The 20,275-nt window shown below is 40.9% G+C and overlaps 2 protein-coding genes across 8 annotated transcripts in view; one reads left to right on the forward strand and one right to left on the reverse strand.

Annotated features, from left to right (window-relative positions):
• LOC146553594 (A-type potassium channel modulatory protein DPP6-like) overlaps positions 1 to 10,776 on the forward strand; it is a 98,174-nt gene extending 87,398 nt beyond the window's left edge. For all 4 annotated transcript variants that reach the window (XM_085255852.1, XM_085255853.1, XM_085255850.1 and 1 more), the window contains exons 9-26: positions 69 to 223; positions 736 to 833; positions 958 to 1,084; positions 3,125 to 3,163; positions 3,303 to 3,410; positions 3,493 to 3,584; positions 3,668 to 3,715; positions 3,800 to 3,912; positions 4,685 to 4,732; positions 4,830 to 4,928; positions 5,150 to 5,219; positions 7,194 to 7,388; positions 7,487 to 7,541; positions 7,664 to 7,766; positions 7,861 to 7,916; positions 8,032 to 8,104; positions 8,194 to 8,267; positions 9,524 to 10,776. In XM_085255852.1, the coding sequence (XP_085111978.1) occupies positions 69 to 223; positions 736 to 833; positions 958 to 1,084; positions 3,125 to 3,163; positions 3,303 to 3,410; positions 3,493 to 3,584; positions 3,668 to 3,715; positions 3,800 to 3,912; positions 4,685 to 4,732; positions 4,830 to 4,928; positions 5,150 to 5,219; positions 7,194 to 7,388; positions 7,487 to 7,541; positions 7,664 to 7,766; positions 7,861 to 7,916; positions 8,032 to 8,104; positions 8,194 to 8,267; positions 9,524 to 9,670 (1,700 nt within the window). In that variant the 3' untranslated portion in view covers positions 9,671 to 10,776. The remainder of the gene's footprint in view (positions 1 to 68; positions 224 to 735; positions 834 to 957; positions 1,085 to 3,124; positions 3,164 to 3,302; positions 3,411 to 3,492; positions 3,585 to 3,667; positions 3,716 to 3,799; positions 3,913 to 4,684; positions 4,733 to 4,829; positions 4,929 to 5,149; positions 5,220 to 7,193; positions 7,389 to 7,486; positions 7,542 to 7,663; positions 7,767 to 7,860; positions 7,917 to 8,031; positions 8,105 to 8,193; positions 8,268 to 9,523) is intronic.
• A 1,103-nt stretch (positions 10,777 to 11,879) lies between these two features.
• Positions 11,880 to 20,275, reverse strand: part of arhgap21b (Rho GTPase activating protein 21b) — a 37,559-nt gene continuing 29,163 nt past the window's right edge. For all 4 annotated transcript variants that reach the window (XM_085255845.1, XM_085255849.1, XM_085255846.1 and 1 more), the window contains 8 exons: positions 20,078 to 20,236; positions 19,875 to 19,953; positions 19,688 to 19,761; positions 19,496 to 19,585; positions 19,198 to 19,365; positions 18,831 to 18,936; positions 15,134 to 15,165; positions 11,880 to 15,024 (listed from right to left, as the gene is read on the reverse strand). In XM_085255845.1, the coding sequence (XP_085111971.1) occupies positions 13,459 to 15,024; positions 15,134 to 15,165; positions 18,831 to 18,936; positions 19,198 to 19,365; positions 19,496 to 19,585; positions 19,688 to 19,761; positions 19,875 to 19,953; positions 20,078 to 20,236 (2,274 nt within the window). In that variant the 3' untranslated portion in view covers positions 11,880 to 13,458. The remainder of the gene's footprint in view (positions 15,025 to 15,133; positions 15,166 to 18,830; positions 18,937 to 19,197; positions 19,366 to 19,495; positions 19,586 to 19,687; positions 19,762 to 19,874; positions 19,954 to 20,077; positions 20,237 to 20,275) is intronic.

Genomic DNA, 20,275 nt, shown 5'->3' on the forward strand with positions numbered 1-20,275 from the left:
ACTGAACTACAGTATTTTGCCACGTTTAGAAATGTATATTAATAATATGTTGTTGATTTGTTTTACAGAGGAGATCCTGCAGACCCACATAGCTCACTGGTGGTCTCCAGATGGACTGCGTTTGGCCTACATGACCATCAATGACACGCTGGTGCCAAAAATGGAAGTGCCGTTTTTTACTGGAGCGCCATATCCCGCGAGTCTTGACTATCATTACCCAAAGGCAAGTCCCGACCAGCAAATCTTACAGCTTAACGAATTCATAGTTTTTACAATGAAAATGCAGGTCTATTCAGACTCATTTCTCTCTGCTCATCAGTGATCTGTCCAAAAGATTAATAAACTATGGGCAAAATATTTTGGTCCTTTGAGAAGGAGTCAATAGTTCAAGCCTGTGTCCATGACAGATTTAGAGGAAGAAGTTAATTACGATGCTTAATATGCAGTTCAGGGAGAACATTCATGTAATGTTTCATTTAAGCCCCGTTATCCAAAAAGAGCTTGTGATTAAAATGAGCCGTTGTTTTAAAGAAACTGATAATAAACTGTGTGACCTAAACGTGCTGAAACAAGACTGAAAGGCACAAACCGAGACTATTCAGTGTGCAAATAAGAAGCCTGTGACTAACAAGCTTGTCGCATCAGAATTATGAGAGATGCCAGTGAACTTCCCTCAAGAGGACAAAAAGATCAGTTATTGAAGCTTCTGACCTTCGGTATCTAATTTCCTTGCAGGCTGGAGAAGAAAACCCTGTAGTGCACCTGTCAGTGGTGAGCCTCCACGGTCCTCTGCACACGGTAGCGATGAAGAAACCTGATGACCCCCGGATAGGGTGAGTGACTGAATCTGAAGGTGCCTCGCTGTGTATAAAGTAACAAGCACCGAGATATATTTTCGTAAAGGAGACAGTGCTGCTTGTCAGAGGTGTCATGTGTTCTCACCTTCTGCTTTTCCAGGAGGGAATATTACATCACCATGGTGAAATGGGCAACCAACACCAAACTGGCTGTCAACTGGCTGAACAGAGCCCAGAACAACTCCATCTTGACACTGTGTGAGGCGACCACTGGAGTCTGCATTAAGGTGAAACAAAGTGTGAAATTAGCTGCCACCCTTTCCCCGTTGTGTTAAAGTATTCCACTTGTGACATTCAGTGTTTTCCTGGGAGAAGACTGGAAATAACCCTGGCTTACATGTTTTTCATGTCGATAAACACAAACACTGTAGTTTATTTTGAATCAAACATCAAACTGCTGCTGCAGATACTCATTAGAGAAAAATAGGTCCTGACAAGGGCACCATTAGTCCTACAAGAGTAAGGTTGCTATGTATAACACATTGTCCAGCTGTTTTTTAACAAGCATTCATCGTGGTGAATATCTTTCACTGTAGCGTGAGACAAGGAGCTTGTGTTCTTGTGAAACAGTCGCTTATTTAAATCCCCATAAAAGTCTTTTTTTTCACTTTACACAATAAGCAATATAGAAAGCAGGCATGTGAAACATTTCATATGGTGGGCTTCATACAACCCATTTTAATCTTGAGTGAAAATCCCCTCTTTGTCAGTCTGAAGACGTTTAACTGTACATTTAATACCATATGTCTCAGTTTTTTTACAGAAAATTACAGAAAAAGTTCATTGATAGTAATTCACATTATTTCCCATACTGAAAAAAGGACGTTTTCTGTTATTGCTTATCTAATTACTTTGATGTAGCTTGAATGCCAATGGTGGCAGTCTTCAGTAAGAAAATATTGTGAGAATACTATTTAAAGTCCAAAAAACATTATCCAGACGCTTCCACCTGGCTAGACTGTAGTCTTGGTCCCCGGGCCTTATGTCTGATACACCTGATGTAGACTGATAGTTATAGAGTGATCTTCAGAAACACTGTGGATGGAGACAACAGTTTCCAGCATTTGGCTGATATTTATGCAAAGATGCTGGTTTCTTTAAGTCGTGTATCACTGTTTTAATTATTCCTGTCCAATCTATTACATAAAACTGAAAGAGAAGCTTCTTCTAGACTCCAGCTGATGTGCACAAACCATAACTTTCATATCACGCATCACAAAGTCACATTGTTCTTGCTTTAGCTCATCAGTTTAAATCCCAGCTGTGATCTGTCAGGTGTTTTGTTTTGTTTTTTTTGGCCACACTTGCATGTATGAGATTGGTATTGAGAGTCTTGTCTGGCACTGTCATATAGACTATAGTTATATATAGCCAACAGCATCAAGTAGAGAGAGACTGTGTTTGTTTGTCTAATTTTTTGGCAAGAATATACAGTGACGTGAAATAGAGATTGTTCACAAGGCTGCACAGTCTTCTGAAAGCTTTCTTTTACACAAATTAAGTACACCCTTATTGCTTCCTTAGGAATTAAGATGGAAACGAGCAGCCAAGTGCCACCGCTCAAATACAGATGATAAATTGATCATCAGCTCCTCTATAAAAGCAGAGATTTTGGCAGTTTGCTGGTCTGAAGCGTTCAGTTGTGTATTAACAGAGTGCCAAGGAGGACCAACATCAGCAGTGATTTTAGAGAAGTAATTCTTGTTGCTCATCAATCTGGGAAGAGCTATGAGACAATTTGCAAACCATTGTTTGTCCATCATTCTAGAGTAGGAAAGATTATTCACAAATGGAAAACATTCAAGATAGTCACCAGTCTTCTCTAGTGAGGATGTCCCTGCAAATGCATCCCAAGGTCACAGAGAAATGTCAAAAAAATCCAAGAGCTATGTTAAATGTTAAATTTCAAAATGATACAATTAGAAAAAGATGAACAAGTATAGCTTTTCTGCAAGGTTGCCAGAAGAAAATCTCTTCTCTCTAAAAAGAATACGGCTGCACAGCTAGGCTTGCAAAGTTGTATCTTAACAAACTACAAAACCTCTGGGATAATGTCCTCCGCACAGTCAAGACCAAAGTGGCCATAATGTTTGACGAAAACCAAACACGACATATCGGCACAAAGAAAGCTTTCACAGGACTGTGCAATCCTGTGAAAGCTTTCTTTTTTACATAACTGTAAATGTAAAACCTTTTGAGATGTATCTTTTCATTTCCCTCCTATTTGCTGAATTAAGCTTTCAGCTCAGATCCTTTTATCTTTTCAGAAACATGAGGATGAGAGTGAGAGTTGGTTGCACCGACAGGTATGTGATGAAAGACGGAGAAGTCTAGTTGGCTAAAAAACAGACTCTTTTTTTATCCCGTGTGTGCATGAACACGTAAACAGACAAAGATATAAAAAGCCCTGCAGGCACGTTTTTGTAACTTCTCTCCTCTCTTCAGAACGAGCCGCCGCTCTTTTCCAAAGATGGATACAAGTTCTTCTTCACCAGGGCGATCCCTCAGGGTGGCAGAGGAAAGTTTTTCCACATCTCCATGTCCACATCTCTGGTACGTAATGTTAAACCTTTGCTTGTAATATTTTTCCTTCGTCCTGTTGCGTGAGTGTCTAATTTGTGTTACTTCCCTTTAGCCCAACACTAGCACAGACATACTTCAGTCCCTAACTTCTGGAGACTGGGATGTGACCAGGATCTTGGCCTACAATCATGAAAGAAACCTCATGTAAGACCTTAAGATGCTTTCACATTTTTAAATGCAGTCCTGGCTCTCTTGTTATCTGACAGCAGTGTTCGGATGATTCACAGTTACTTCCTGAGCACGGAGGATGACCCCAAACGGCGGCACTTGTACAGGTAGCGCTTTAGTTAAAGTCATCTTGGTGATTTTTTTTAAGTGCTGCTTCAAGTGTACATTATTTACTCTGTGCCATCCTGCAGTGCTGACACAATCGCTCCATTCAACCGCTGTTGCTTGTCCTGTGAGTTCAAGTGCGGCTATATGGATGTTTCATTCAGCCACGACATGCAGTACTTCTTGCTCAACTGTAAAGGTGAGCGTCCTTTACCTTGAATCACTTGAGAAATCTTGGACTGAAAGGTTTTACATAACAACACTCCTGACAGCAAAGGCCTCCTGGGAGACTCAGAGAGCGTGTTCAGTAGAAAGTGTAATTGAATTAGTGCTCCATGTCAGGTAGAGAGCTTATATCGAACTGGATGTTAGCAGATAACCTCAAACCACTGCAGGATCCTCCTGATTAGCAGTAAGAATAAACAGCTCGTCTGACTGCCTGCAAACAGTCACGTGAGTACTAACAGAGGCTGTGTGACTTTTGGCGTTTGTAGCATTTATTATGCGAAGAAAGCTCAATGATTAGCTGTTGTTTAGTAGTAGAAGTCTCTTGTGTTCCTTAGAGACACTCCGGCAGAAAAATACAATGACATTTTTTGGCTTCAACACTGGACAACATCATCAAGGTTTCTATGGAAGCTGATTTGTTTAAGGAGATCACATCGGAGAGGAAAAGTGCCAGTGGCTTTCTTCATTAATTGGATCTTTGGAGAGTAGCTCCATCGTGAAATAATAAGATACTTCCTCATGGGACAGAGGTAGATTATTAACTGCAGAGCTGGCTGAGAGTGCTGTTTTAAGATTATTCTGCTACAGAGGGTTGGGTTTCAGTGGCTTTATTATTGCCTTCCTGGAGGCATTTCAGCCTTTTATCAGCATCTTGTTATGTGATATTTTATCATGCTTATCCAATAACTTCTATTATTACATTTCCGTTAGCTGATCATTTTTCCCTGCATTGTTCTTTGTAGGACCAGATATACCGAGTGTGGCTGTCTATAGAACTGAGGACAAAGAGAGTAAGTGTACGCCTGCATCGTCTACAACACGTCTACAAATATGTTTAATGATAAATACATTTGGACTTGAGAATTTGTTTTTTCTCTTGAACTGCAGAGGTGTTTGACGTGGAGACAAATAAAAGACTAAACAACACACACAACAACATGCAGATGCCCAGAGTGGAGTACAAAACCATTGACATAGAAGGCTACAGTAAGTGTGCCTCTGTGTAACCCAACGTGCACCTAATTATTGTTTTCTAAAGTCACTAAAGATGTATGATGTACAATTATTCATCCCTCGAGAAAGAGTAGTTCAAAGAAGTGATGATGAGTGGTTGTAAAGTCTTGACCACAACTGTACACTGTAATTTGATAAGAAATAGGAAGGTCTGTGTTATAAGATTCCCATTGATCCTGTCTTTTCTGTTCTAGCTCTGACGATGCAGATTCTGAAGCCAGCTGGATTTGTAGAAACTGCTACCTATCCATTACTGCTGCTAGTGTGAGTATAAATATTATGTGTGGTCAGGATGGTTAGAAAAAGAGAAAATACCCAGTGAGTAGCAGTTCACTGGATCAAAATGCCTTGTTGACATCAAATGTCAGGAAACTAGGTCTCGATTTCTGCTGTGACAGAAATCGAGACCAACCCAGTACTAGTACCTAATGAAGTGTCTGGTGAGCATAAGTTCTGCAGTTAAAACTGACTTTACTTAATGTTCAAAGGAGAACTTTAGTGCATCATTTTAGTACTGCACCTTTAGTACTGTATTAAACCCCAAAACATTGGATCCTAGGCCGGCCATGCACGTCATTGTTTTTTTTTACGAGGCCAGTATTCATTTAAATTCTGCCCAAACGATCCCATTTCCCTAGTTTGGAAGTGATTCTTCAGGCTTCAGTCTAGCCGTAAGCATTTAAATCAGACTCTGGGAACAACATGAATGAACAAAACACTGATAACTATTTCAAATGCCTGACTTGTTATAGGATAATAAATAACTTTTCTACATGAGCTAGGTCATTTTTTTTCACCTCAGCTCAAAAGTTTCTTTGCACTACTATTCCACCATTTTTCAGCCTTCATGTCAGTAACAAGACGTTTTGGATATATTAAAAGTGTCCCCGACTTTGCAAGGTGTTCTTTTGTGTGTGTGTGTGTGTGTGTGTGTGTGTGTGTGTGTGTGTGTGTGTGTGTGTGTGTGTGTGTTTGCATTTCGAGCTGATAAATATTTACCTTTTCAAACTCTTGCCATCAGTTTTTAACAGGAGTCTTTATTCCTTAAAGGTACAGTACATCATTTTAAAAGGAATATTTAACTCATAACTATGCAATGATTAGTGTGTAAGAAGCAAGAAAACTAAGCTTAGCAGTACATTAAAATACATAGCAGTGGGTTTGTGGACGTCACCATGTTGCCCGTCATCTTGAATCCAGTGGACATCCAGTTGACAGGATGGACATATACGTTCCGTCTAATCGCATTTTATGTATGCTGCTAAAGACTAGCCTCATATGTAGTACACTTTATAAGTGACATTTAATTTAAAGATTAGAAATTAGTTCCTTACTGTAACTAACTATGTATAACTATGTATTAATTGCTTTACCTGTATATTTTCATCATCTCTCTCTCATGTCTGACAATTACAGCTTACAACAGCCGAGCAATAACAGCAGCTGCTTATAAGCTAACATTACACCAGCTAATGTTTGACTCAACTGTCCTAAAAACTTTCTCTGTGATAACCAGTTTGATTAAATTCTCAAATCATATGAGCGTTTCATTTTTTAAGTGTCTCGGTCCAACAATGTTAGATAACCTTCAAAGAAAATTTCACTAACACTGGCTAACAGCAGCAAAAACAGCAGCACTTACTAAGAAAAATTAAGGATATCCTCAACAACTCACCTCAGTATCAACAGAAGTTGCAGTGGACTTACAGCCTACACTCACTACAAATGAACAGCAGCCATTGTTGTTTGTCCTACTCTGGCCATGCTAGCTAGCTAGGATTATATGCACTTGAATTGGGAGAGGTACAATAACAGAATACAGTTGACTGCAATCTACTGACATTTAATGGTGAAGAGAAGCAGCTGGAGTGGGAAACAGTTTACCTAAGGCTGAAATAATCCCTATTGATTTTCTATCACTAAATCAAATGTTATTGCTCCAGAATAAAATAATGTGAATGTTGTGCGCTATATTCCACATGTCTAAAAACTGCAATATTTAAATATTTGTGGTCATATTTAAGGGGTTATGGTGTTGTATTGGACTTGTTAAATTCAACAGTGTCCCTTTTATTCTCTTTCGAAGTGTTTTGTAAAAGATCTGATTATTCAAAGTTCCCTTTTCGGAATTAATTTTCTCATTTTTGTGCCAACCAATAATAATACTACTACTACACCAGGCTCTGAGATATTAGTTGAACTTATTGTTTTCCATCACGCTGTGTGCTTCTCTCACAGGGATGGGACCCCCGGCGGGCAGATGGTGACGGAGCAGTTCCAGGTGGACTGGGCCACCGTCCTGGTCAGCAGCTTCAGCACAATTGTTGTCCGCTTTGACGGCCACGGCAGCGGATTTCAGGGCACCAACCTCCTCCACAAGGTCCGCAGGAAACTGGGGAAACTGGAGGAGAGGGACCAGCTGGAGGCACTCAGGTCAGACTCAGAAAAATGAGCAAAAAACTATTTGGTCATTTGGCTTTTGTCACTTTCATTATTGTTGGGGGGGGGTTTGTTGTTTTTTTCATTTTCAGGCTGATATCCGAACAGTCTTACATCGATAAGAATCGAATGGGAGTTTATGGAAAGGTAAGAAGACATAACAGTCAGATGCACTGTTAAACCTTTACTCACCTCTGTGCCTTTATAAAAAATACAGCCCGCCATGAAATTATTTTCACATACTGTATCTGTGTCTCCCTCTTCTCCAGGCCTATGGTGGTTATTTAGCAACTTTGCTTTTGAGCTCAGAAGAATTTACCCAACTTAAATGTGGAACAGCAGTTTCCCCCATCACAGATTTCGAGCTTTATGGTAAAACTTTACAGTAAATCTTCTGCTAAGTGAGTCTTAGATCTAAAAGGTACCCAATCTTTCTAACCCTGGTTTTCTTTATTGCAAAATGCAGCATCTGCATTTTCGGAGCGATACCTCGGCGCCAAGACAGACTCCCGAGTTTACACAGTAAATTATCCACCCTTTTTTCTCCTCTGCTTCAGAATGCTTAGCTCAGACAATGAGTCTTTATAAAAGAACGTGTCAATGACATGGTGGATTTCCTTCTGTCTCTTTCCTCCAGATGGCAAATTTAGCACACAGAGCGGGTCAGCTGCTGGAGAAACAGTACTTAATAATTCACCCGACTGCTGATGGTAGGACCCAGTGCTTTCTTTTTTCTAAATACCACAGTAAATATGTGCGTGCTCAGAGTCTAACTGCAATATCATCTTCGCCACCACAGAAAAAGTTCACTTCCAGCACACAGCCAAATTCATCAACCATTTAATCAGTGAAAAGGCCAATTACACTCTGCAGGTGAGCCACGGTGTCTGAAATCACTGGTGTGAATAAAAGTGTGTGTGTGTGTGTGTGTGTGTGTGTGTGTGTGTGTGTGTGTGTGTGTGTGTGTGTGTGTGTGTAAATGGCCTGATGTTGTGTGAAGAATGCTCTCAAAATCTCTTGAGAGAAGTAACTAAGAGTTATTTTCATTTCAGATTAATTTGTGTATTATTCTTTCTAATTTTTCCCATTTTAGCTTGACAAATAACTTTTTCTTAGTTTTGCAGATTGAAGAACTGTTCAGTTATTTACATGCAGTTTATGTTTATGCACAGTGTCCCAGTGCACAGTCGGATATTGCTGTTTTGCTGTTTTTTCCCCACAATATCATAATTAGTGTTGTTGTTGTTGTTGCCTGTATACATGCCAGAAAGGCTTTTTAATAAATACAGTGTATAAGGATAAAATAAATAATAAAATCCTCCTGTAATTTTTAGTAATAGCTTCTTGACAAGCCACTGTTTCACTGAGACCATTTCTGGATGAGACTTTGGAGAACAGATACAACAGTAGATGGATCAGCTGAAGGGTCAGATGTGTCGCTCAGGTCCTATGCCGGGTCTTTGCTGGATTTTTTTCCCATGTATTTTTTAGAACATGACTTTCAGATACTGTTTGTCTGCTGTAGACCTCTTTTTTTGTTTGTTTTTTTAAAGCCTACCACGTCTTCTTTTGTCCTCCACTTCACACAGCACTCAACACTAAGATATGCCAAGTATTTATCTAACAGCTCTGCCAGTCAAACTGTGTTGTCTTTGATATTTTTCATAGATTGTAATAAAGAAATGCAAACAATTATGGAATTTTGCGACAGGCTGCTATTAACAAAGTGCATAAAGATACCTTTTTATTCTTTGTTAGGCTGTTAACTTTCTGTAAACACGGGTTCATCCCTTGAGTTCGGTGTCTTTTTTATGCTTGAATGATTCATGGTTCAGTGTTAAGTGACTTATCAAACTAAACAACATTACTCTGAAAATGATCAGGTACAAAGACTGCATTGAAAATGATTGAAATGTCCAAGAAAAACTTCTTTTCATCCACTTTTATGTGCATTTGTCACTCTTTTACACTTCAGCGCTATGCTTTAGTATTTTTTTTCTCAGAAAATGCATTTTCATTATCCAATGAAAAAACATTATTAAAAAAAGATAATAATATGATTTTGAGTGAACGACACCAAATCAGCCTCACCGTACTGTCTCTGTTAATTTCTCCATCTTTATCTGCAGATCTATCCAGACGAAGGACACTTCCTACACGGTGAGGGGACACAGCAGCACCTGAGCCAGTCCTTGGTCAACTTCTTCGAGGAGTGTTTCCGGCTACCAGAGATTCTGACAGACGACCAGCAAGAAGAGAACGAGGACAACAGTTAAACTTTGATCCTCTGAGCAGCCCCGGCCAGATACTACAGCACAATATGCAACAGATTTTTCGTTCCATCCCAGTAAATCCGCACCACCTGCTGTCAAATCTGATTTTAGCTCCAATGAAGTGCACCACCTGCATGTGCAAAAAGGGCCTCTGCCTACATCCCTTCTCCTCATCTCGTGCTGGCTGCTGACAGGGAAACCAGTCAGATAGAGGCTGAATAAATCTCAGATGCGAACAGTCATGTCTCTCTCTGATTAACGGACTAGTGCTCCCTCTGGTGGACTGATAGAGGATCAACAAAGCATCCATTCGGCATTGCGTCTCCATTACAAAACAGGCACATTAATCCAGTGCTTCGCGGCACCAAATATCCCTCACCTGCGACGATTGGCTCATCATGTTGAGATTTAACTTTTAAAAGGCTGCCAGTTTCTCATAACCTTGCCAACTAACTTACTGATTATTGTGTTCATGAGTATGATTATTGGTACTTGTTTCTCAGAATTTCTCTGTTCAGTGTCTTACAGTTGTACCGTGTCGGAGTGGCTGTCTGGCTGCGTCAGTCTTTAGTTGCTTTACGAAACAAAGGCACAATGTTTAACTTGTGTTGTACTCCAAAAAAATGTATCTGTACAAAAATGGTGTGAAACTTTCCTCTTCATATTTCCGAATGAACCCTTTTCTTTTTTCTTTTAGTCACTGTGCCTTACTGTGGGTGACGTGTTCATGTTAGGAGCCCACATGACACTGAAAATGAGCTAATATGGAAAAGGCGTTGTGTGAATCAAGGGGCACATTTAAAACTTAGGAAGAGCTGAATAGAAGATAACTGTACGACTGCTGGGGAGAAGGTGTTACACTAACACAAAACCAACGATATTTAGTTTGCAGTTTCTTGATATTTGCCATCCAAACTGGCGTAGTGGTGAATTAACTATACTGATTTTTATTATTATTTTGTGGTTTACTTTGACGACTTTGTGTGTTCTCTCTCCTCATATCACTTCTGTTGTCAGTGGTTTCTAGTCAGCTGATGTACAAAGTGTATAAAACATCTTGAGTCTTTATGTTGTATGTGCAACTTGTATATAAAGCATTTTGAAACTTATCTTTTCTTTGGCTTAATTCATGACCTTACCTTGACAACTACAAGCACAAAGGCAAACGATGACAACCAGGTTGGGTACGAAATAAACTTACTGGCCACTACATTACTACCTGTTGCCCCTTTTGATCCACACGGACATGACAGCATCACAGTTTTTTGCTTATAAAAGTGTGTGGTGTGGTCTTCTGCTGCTGGACCCAATCTGCTTCAAGGTTGGACATGTTGTGCATGCAGAGATGCTCTTCTGCACATCTTTGAGTTCCCGTTTTCTATTCCTGTCCACATATCTGAGTTGTGTTATGTGATTGTTTAATATTTGGATTAAACAGTTGAACACATACTTATTGAAGTGGCCAGTAAATGTATTTTACTTGGGTTAGTGTGCTAACCCAGGAAATAGCTGTATAAGCAAACAAATACCAACCGGGCTCCATGCTAAATCACCATCTTAAAAAAAAAGCTCTGAAGTTTGACAACTGAATGCGTTTGTACAAGTTCACTGCAAATGCAAAAATGCAAAAAAAGAAGAAAAATATGCAATGTCTTTTTTTTTTTTTTTTTTTTTTTTTTAAAAAGGGGGGGTACCAATTCTTCTTTTTGTAGGAAACATTTTCCCTACAAACTACTAAAAATGAGAGCTTCTTCATGCACTGATCTGCCTGATAAATGCAGTAAAATGAACACAGTTCCTGCTTAAACATTGTTCATTATTTTCAGAAGCTCTGTGCACAGCAGAGCATGTGCCCTTTACATCCATTACATTCCAGAGAAGCGGGACATTTCTACAGCCAATATCTGCAAAATTGGATAACTTGCACTAAAACAATGCAGACAGCTAAACAGCAGCAGAAGGAAAACATGGTGAGTTTGTAGTGAGCGGCCCAATTAAAAGGCACATTTCAGACAAATGTTTTAATGCTACATGATTAGGATTAAATGTAATCATTAATATTGATTCATACTTAAAATGATTTGAGAGCTTAAACATATTCACAACTATTTAAGTTGCATTTTCCCCTTTTAAAAAGATTTCAGTGCTTTGGCCCATCTCACTTCCATCATACAAAGTGGTGAAGAGGGGGGTAAGAAAGCGAAAATCGATATTTGCCATTGACAAAATTTTATTTCCAGTGTTTCAGGAGTCTGTGCACACCCCCTTACAATCAAGAGGAACACTGCACTGATACAAACAATCCAGCTCAATGAAGTGCCCTCCTCCTGTAGGGAACCTCTCATCACAGAGAAGTACCAAACTGCCCTCAACACCCACACAGGCCTCGAGATAATCATCCTCATCATCGCCATTGTTGTCATTTCTCAATACTGTACTTAAACTTGCAATCTGATGGAAATGAAAAATAAAGCAGCTAAAACATGGCATTTATATGTACATTTAAGTTACTTATTTTACAATGAATATTTAAAATTCAAGTTCTGTTAAAATTAAAAAAAACAAAAAACAACAAATGAAAAAACAGGATAAAGTATGTATAAAACATTAAGACCAGAGTGGAATGCCTAAGGAATGGAAGCTCGGCATTTTCTTAACCTGTAGAATGACTGAGAGTCAACAGTAAAAATGTCATTCACAGTAACATCTTCGTGTATCTCAACAAAGACAATATGGCACCCTTAACATTTCATTGTGAGGCACTTTCTTTAGTGAAGAAAACTTGATTTTTCTGGTTCGATTACCCATTTTCTTCTTTGCCCAACTCTCTCTTCGTTGCAATCGCGGACAGACGTGTGAACTCCGAACACTAAAACATAGCTTGCATCAGAGGGCTGTTGTTCACTGCTCTTTAAACCACACAGCAGGGATGAGTATGAACTATATTTTCCATTTGCATAAGACCAGTGTCTCCTTGTCACCTTTGTACCTTTGGAAAGGCCCCTTTGACAGCAGACGGCTTGTAGGCAGACACACACACACACACACACACACACACACACACACACACACACACACACACACACACACACACACACAGTACCAAAAAACACAATTCAAGTACACAGAAAAATAGGGATATGTACACTTTAGAATGAAACACAAGCATCTAAAGCTTTTAGTCAGTATTACAGCAAGCATGTCTGTACATTCTTCATTTGGTTACCGACAGACTCACCGACTTTGAACACTGTAACTTTCTTTACGCAAAAATAGTTGCTCTGCAATACGAAAAATCTGCACTTTTCCACTACTTCCTATTCATCCTAAGTCAGTTCATCCTTAAAGCCACTTAGCTAAACCTTTAAACAATCTTAAATTGAGTGTTCACACTTCCTTGAACGTACTTCAGACTCGTTTCACGGGCAACAGGTCCTTTCGATCGTTAGCACATCTGGGACTTGTACTAGGAGGGTTGAAATCCTCCTCTTGGGCCATCCCAAAGTCATTTTTAATATAAAAAAGAAAAAACAAACAAAAACAAAATGGAAAAAAAAGATAACATTTTGTTCCATGCCTTAAACATGAGCAAGCTCAACAATTCCTGTGTGCAGTAATTCTCTTTTCACAAGCATACACACACCACTTAGACACACACGCCAGACATTTTTGTACTACATGCTCATTCACTAGACATTGGTCACACAATAGACACTACACTGACAGACTCCCATATACAGAGACACACCTGACAGACCAAAAACACACACAGCCACACGCACACACAGCTCTCACAGGTACTGATAGAAGCGCGAATGGACCACCTGGGAACTGGTGAGTTTATGTGGGTGAGCGGTGGCCGAGAGGCTCAGATTTTTGCTCTGGGGGAAGTCCCCGTTCAGCGCCTCAGCAGGATGATGTGGGGGTTCAGAAGAGGACGAGGCTCTGGGGTTCTGCTGTTCAGAGAAGTCCAGACTGACCTCGGGATTGCTGGATCGGTGGCGCTCGCGGGCGATCCAGTCCCCGATTGAGAAGTCCTGAGAGCTGCACTTAGGTTTCAGCCGGTCCACAGCTGAGAGCTCAGACCGTGAGCCGATGTGAACCTGCTGCGGCCAGTCTCCCAAGACTGACAGCTCGGCAAAGTCTCTCTGCCCGCCCATCGTGTGTCTGCGTCTGATGTTCTTCTTCTTACTGCGGCCCTCTGAGGACTGAATCCTCTGGCTGCCCACACCGAACATGTCATCCACAGACATTCGCATGCGTACCTTCAGTCTGTCTGTGATCTTCAACTTCCACGTGGGCTCTCCTTTGTCCAGCTCACTCCGGGACGCAGTGCTGAGGCTTGCGGTGGAACGACCCTTAACTGACCCCGAAGAGCGTGACGGTCCAGTGGAATCTTTATCGCTACGAGCGCCGTCCAGAGAAGACTCGCTGTTGGTTTTCTGTTGGGCGGCTTTCTTTCTTGAAAGTGTGTCGCATTCGATGAGTCTGTGTGAGGGGAGGGGTCGAAGGACTTCCTGCGGTTCTCGCTGGTCGGCTTTACCCACAGTGAACACTGACAGGTCACTCTCGCTGTCCGTCTCCATTGCCCTTCCTTCGCTGATGAGCTCGCTTCTCTCATCATCAGCATCTTCTCCGCCCCTGCTCTCAGACACAGACTGCACTTCGGGACTGAGGGTGCTGAGCTCAGCTCCAGTCAGGAAAGTCATGGAGGATGTGGTGGAGTAGTCTGAGGTAATGGAGCAAACCTCCGCTCCCAGCCCGCTGGGACACATCTCTGCTCCCAGGGCACCCACCGTCTTGCCACGCCTCATTCTGGGCACTGATGCTTGAGAGCTGGTGCTGTTCATCGTTCCGAGGTCAGACACCGTGTCATCATAGTTTGATGGCGGGTCCGTGAGAGAGGACTGGTGAACCATCGGCATACGGTAGCTGAGGTCTGGGGAATGTGTAGGAGAGGGGTAGGGGGATCCAGTCTGAAGGTTGGAGGAAATGCGTTTTGGAGGCAGGGAGGGAGAGGGCTGTGACATTGAGCTGTTAGAAAGATATTCTTTCCTGTTGGTTTTGTCCAGCTGCTCCTCAGAACTGTTCTTTTCCTTCTCTTTCTCGCTGGTTTCATCTGTCTGCTGCTCCTCCTCCTCCTCCTCCTCCTCCTCTTCGGTCCGACTGTGCGGGGACCACAGAGGATGCTGTTGGCTCTCCTTTGGTAGCTCCTTCTTTGTAAACACAGGGTCCAGGTCATCATCTGAACTGCTAGGCTGAACTTTTTCCTTGGGCTTCTTGCGTTTGCGGTTAACGAAGAAGGAGGAGCGAATCAATTCTTTGCTACACTGATCCTTCCCTGATCCCCACAAGCCCTGATGACACACATTAAAAATGGCATTAAAACATTAAAACTGGACTTCAGACCATAAAACTAGCTTAGACACATGAATGAGAAAACAGAAACACAAAGGAGCACATTACCTTTGATTTGGAGGTTTCACTACATGCTGAGTCTGCATTAAAAACAAGAGATTCATTAGTAAAAGTCTCACATCTTAAGGACAGTCTCAAAGCAGACAATATACAGAAAGAAGAGGCAGATTCAAAGTTTGCTCAGAGTGAAAGTGACAAGATACAATGGATTTAATGAGAGCAGTTACATGAAAGCAGATGATACAATTTGGTCAGAGAGAGAGAGAGAGAGCACGCGAGAGAGAGAGGTGTAGCTAAGCTAAGCGGTATATGAAAAAGTGGAGACGGCAGCAGAAGAGGCCTGAGATGAATAATGAGGGGCGAGGAAGTGAGAACCTGGCGGTAAACCAAGACACAGAAAAGCAGCTCATGCTCGAGTATCGATGGATCGACGGCACATCACGAACAAACACGCCAGTCACAGAGCATCACATATAGCCACCAACCAGCTGTGGGCATTCTTTCCCAACTCAAAGACGTCACAGAGGAGAGGGAGTGATGAGTTTGCTCTGACTGAGAGACTTAAGGGGCCTGAGCTGAACAGACCAGTGAGTGTGTTTTGTGGTTGACACAACTTGCCGCGGGCAAACTTTGGTCTAACTTGCTCTTACTCCAAGCTGCATGAAATTCTACATTTCCCTCAACAAGTAGCCTGTCACTATAAAAGACATAAAAAGCCAAAAACACTTGCAAGACTTTCTCTGACTCAAATCATGCATACTGCAAGATAAGCAGGCTTTTTACAGAAATAATGCAGCCGCAGGAACTAAATGCAGGAACAAAAGAAACCAAAACAAAACAAAACTTCCAATGAATCCTGTGTGAGTTAACGCTGTAGCAAAGATTTGAGATGTGGCATCTTGATTCAATAATACGTTTTTTAAAAACAGGAGGCGCTGTGAGGTGTCTTTGAGTGCAAGACTTAAATTTGTCAACTACTTGTTTAAAAAAAAATAAAAAATAGGAAGATTTGCTCAGAACTTAATGACCATATATTTCCGATGTTGAGGGTGTTTTTTTTTTTTTTTTTAAATCAGGTTTACCTATTTATAGATTTTATTACACATTAAACTGTTCATCGCTGTGTATTCTTTAAACTGCAGAATAAATAAAGCTGAACTGAAATACATTTTGTCACTGGCCTGAAACTCACTGTTTTCTAATATTCCTACAGGCATGTAAAAACGTTTTGACTCTGCAGTCCAGTGAATAACCAAGTACACCCTTACTGCTTCAAATGGAATAAAAATGAACAGAAGCAGCTAGGTGGTGCTAACCGATTGCACTTTTTAAAATATCAATATGTGGTAAGCATCTGTATAAAAGTAGAAGTTTGGTAATTTGCTACCCTGGAACATTCAGGTGTTTGTTAATAAATCTCAAAACAGACAATCTTCTTATGAGCAGAATTCCCAACAAACTCATCCCAAGGCCAGACCGTGCAATGCTCTGAGAAACTGCAAAAAACCCAAGAGCTACATCTAAGACTTTACAGGTCTCATAAAGTTTTAACGTATCTGAGAATAAAAAAAACAGAAAAAGACTAAATGGGTATGGCTTTTAAGGTAGGAGTGCTGCATATGAACAAACCACAAGATTTCTGAAACAATGTTATTTAGACAGACAGGCCCAAAGTGGAGATGTTTGGACACAATGCATTTGGTGAAAACCAATAGGCAGTATATCAGCGCAAACACTGTAAACCAACTGTCATGCACAGTGGTTGAGGGATGATGATCTCGGCTTGTTTTACAGACTGTGCACCTTGCAGTCATAGAGCAGACAATGAACTCCTCTGAATATCAAAGTATTCTAAACTCAAATGTGAGGCCTTTTGTCTTGATAGCTAAAGACGAGCTAAAACTACTGGACAATGATCCAGCAGCAAATCAGGTCCTTAAGAGAGCTGTACATAAATAAACACACAAACTGAATAACGCTATGCTGCACAAAGGAGTGATCCAAAATTCCTCCACGGTTATGTCAGAGACTGATGAAGTCTGAGAAATCTTTTTTTATTCCAAGTTATTGCTGTTATAGGTGGTTCTAAAAGCTACTGAATTATGGGCTGTACTTAGTTTTTCATATGACTGCACAGAGTCCAATAAAAACCTTTATCATATGACTAAATAATCGATTCCTACGACTCCTAAAAGTTCCCATGTTGTAATGGGACTACCACTATGATAATGCTGTTTTAAGTTAGGTTAAAATTTTGGTGTGTATTTGTGGGTGTGTCTGTGTGTGTGCAGAGCATGGTTGGGAGAGAGACATGCGGCTGTGACATTATGTTACAAGATATGAGAAAATGTTGGTCTGTAGTTGACGATGTGACATTTTAAAATACTGAAGATTTTGAAAGAATGACATCACAGACAACAAATAAAAGACAAAAACAAAAAAACACTACATCTTCCTAACGGGAACTCCATCCAGTGCTAGCTGAAAGCCTGAGTGCCTCTGCTTCAGTAAGTTCCTAACTACTACTCCACCTGGGAGGTGGCTGTGTGTGTTTTTTGTTTGTGTGTAAACGCATGTGTGCTGGGGAACATCCAGCTCAGTCCCAACACCACGACCCCCACCCTCAGACATCATGACAGATTATGCCACATGACCGGGAGAGAACCTGAGGTTGACCGTACCATGCTACTTGTCCTTGCGATCAGCTTAAGAAACAACAAGAGACAGCAGAAGGGCTTTCAGAGAGAGAACAGCAGCATCGCTCTGTATGCCCTCATTTTAGGGTATTGGTTTAAATATGAGACGTGCACACCACAGGAAAAATGACAAACATCGACTTCTCTTTCTTTCTTTTTTATCTTTTTTCCTCCTTTCGCCCAAATTTAAAAGAGCTGCGGGTTTCTGCAGACTAGGCAGCTACACTGGGCACAACACTCGTCCTTCTTCCTACAGTCCCAGCTGTCCATCACTGACAAAACAGAGTCCATCAGTGACATCATCGAGTGATAGACGCCGCCCACTTGGCCTGTGTCAAGATTGGGTAATGTGTGAGTGCTGGACAGGGATAAGGGAGAAAAACAACACACTACACACAGAAGGGCACAGGTCAGAAGGGTTAAAACTTCCATTGTTTCGTTTTGTTTGTTAGATTTTCTTTGGGAAAGAACATGCCGGGATTATGTGAGAGACGAGGAGGAGGGGAAGAAAAGAACTGAAAGAAAAGGAGTCGTCGTCTCAACACAGGTAAAGCACAGGGAGAAAAAAATGACTTGAGCAAGAAAAGAAAAGAAAAAAGAAGAGTAAAGCAAAGAAACGAACAAAAACAAAACTTGAGGACAGTTTAATTTTGGGCAAATAAACATCAACATCCAAACAAAACAGACTTTTATCCCAAAAAATAAACTAAATGATTGCAAGGCATTTTTCAACAATTTTCCAGTGGCTGAAGCGCAACATTGCATCCACTGAAAAGTTACTGAAAAAAACTAAACAAAACTTGCTTTAACAGAAACAAATAAAACTTGGCTGTTTAGTATTCGCTTAAAGCATATGAACTGAAAAACAAGGGATGGTGCTCGTACTTTTAGCATTTGCAATTGACACTCTACCAGCATTTAATCTTAAATAGGTCTTTACCGCACAACTCTTTTAATCTACTATAATCTTAAGGAAAAATATTAATGCTGCTATGGCAGAAATTTGCTGTGCTGATGCTGAAGTGTGAAAAACACTGCTGCTAAGTTACCTGAGACTTCGCCAGGAGAGGGTGCAGTCCGCCCAATGTTGGAGAGCAGGTGGTCGATATTGGGCACAGGCTGAGACTGCACTGTACTTTCTTGCTCCGCTGTGGTCTGGAGCAACATACGGAAGGAAAAAGAGTAAAAAGTAACTTAACACAATGCAAAAAATAGGGTTTCTATCTTCTATTGTAAAATAAAATCTGGGTTTATGACATGTGCAAGTTGTTCAATTCTATTTTTACATTTTAAAGGTAATCCATAAACACTGTAGCTGCATGTCTTCAAAATCAACAACTAAACTGATCCACAGAACTGATAGACCCTTCATTTAATTTCCATCGAATAAAATAAGGAAAAAGAAATGCTACATACAACAGGGTCCTCGTCACCATCATCAGCGAAGAACCAGTCAAACTGCTGAATAAGGTTCTCGACTATCTTGCACTGGTCTGGCATGTGGTTAACCATGTTAGTCATGTTGTCCTCAGAGGTTCTGACCAGGGTAGGGCCAAACACGATAGCTAGATTACGAGGCTCCATCTAAATAGATACAAGGTAAAAGTCACATTTAATGACATAATCCTCAGAGACACTGGATTAGCACAGGATTGAACGCACTGCATGGTGTTAACTAACGGGATTAACACAGAGATCCTGTTGATGCTCATACCTTGTTCTTTTCACAGTTGTCAGAAACTCTTTTGAGGTGAGCACAAAGGAATTTCAGAGTTTCATAGTGATGAATTGGCAACTCACAGATCTGGAGGAAATGACCAAACAGGGGGCCAGTGCTCAGGATGAGGAGAATGCTTTATGGTAATAACTGTTCAAATAGGTTCCTCATATTTGATCTTTCACTCACCAGCCTCTTGAGCTCCTTTAATCTCTCCACTGAGTCTTCTATTCTGCTGGCTTCTATAAAATCTGCATACTTTTCTGTGAACAGATCCAGAAAACCTCAACTTACAATTGCAAAAAGAATAACCGCACAGGAAAAACGACATTATCCCAGAGATTTTGCAATGTATTCTTTATGACTTTAGTCTTACCATTTGTAAACAGAGGTTCTGGAAGTTTTCTGAAAAAGGACTTCAATAAACTACTGATGACGTTAAGGTCCCGCCATTTCTGCAGAGTAGATCAAGGCAGCTTCAGGTTAATGCAGTTCTTGCAGTACGAATCAATCACAGTTCAAAGATGTTGTCAGGGAAGTGGTGCGCTGTACTGTGCAACCTGACTGTCAGTCACTCACGTCTTCCTGGATGTCGATGTCATTCATGCCTTTGCTGTTGAGCTCCTCCTGCATGCTGGAGATGGCAGCGTTGTTCCCAGGGACCCTGTAGATTCCTGTGTACTCCAGGCCTCGCTCCTCCACAACCTTGCAGCACACCTCCACAATGAGAGGAACATTCTGCACAAATTACATAAGAAGAAAAAAAAAATCAACAGC

This window comes from Mchenga conophoros, linkage group LG18 (genome assembly GCF_057382185.1).
Source record: "Mchenga conophoros isolate Kocher_MC1m ecotype Shallow Benthic linkage group LG18, M_conophoros_male_GT1.1, whole genome shotgun sequence".
NCBI lineage: Eukaryota > Metazoa > Chordata > Actinopteri > Cichliformes > Cichlidae > Mchenga > Mchenga conophoros.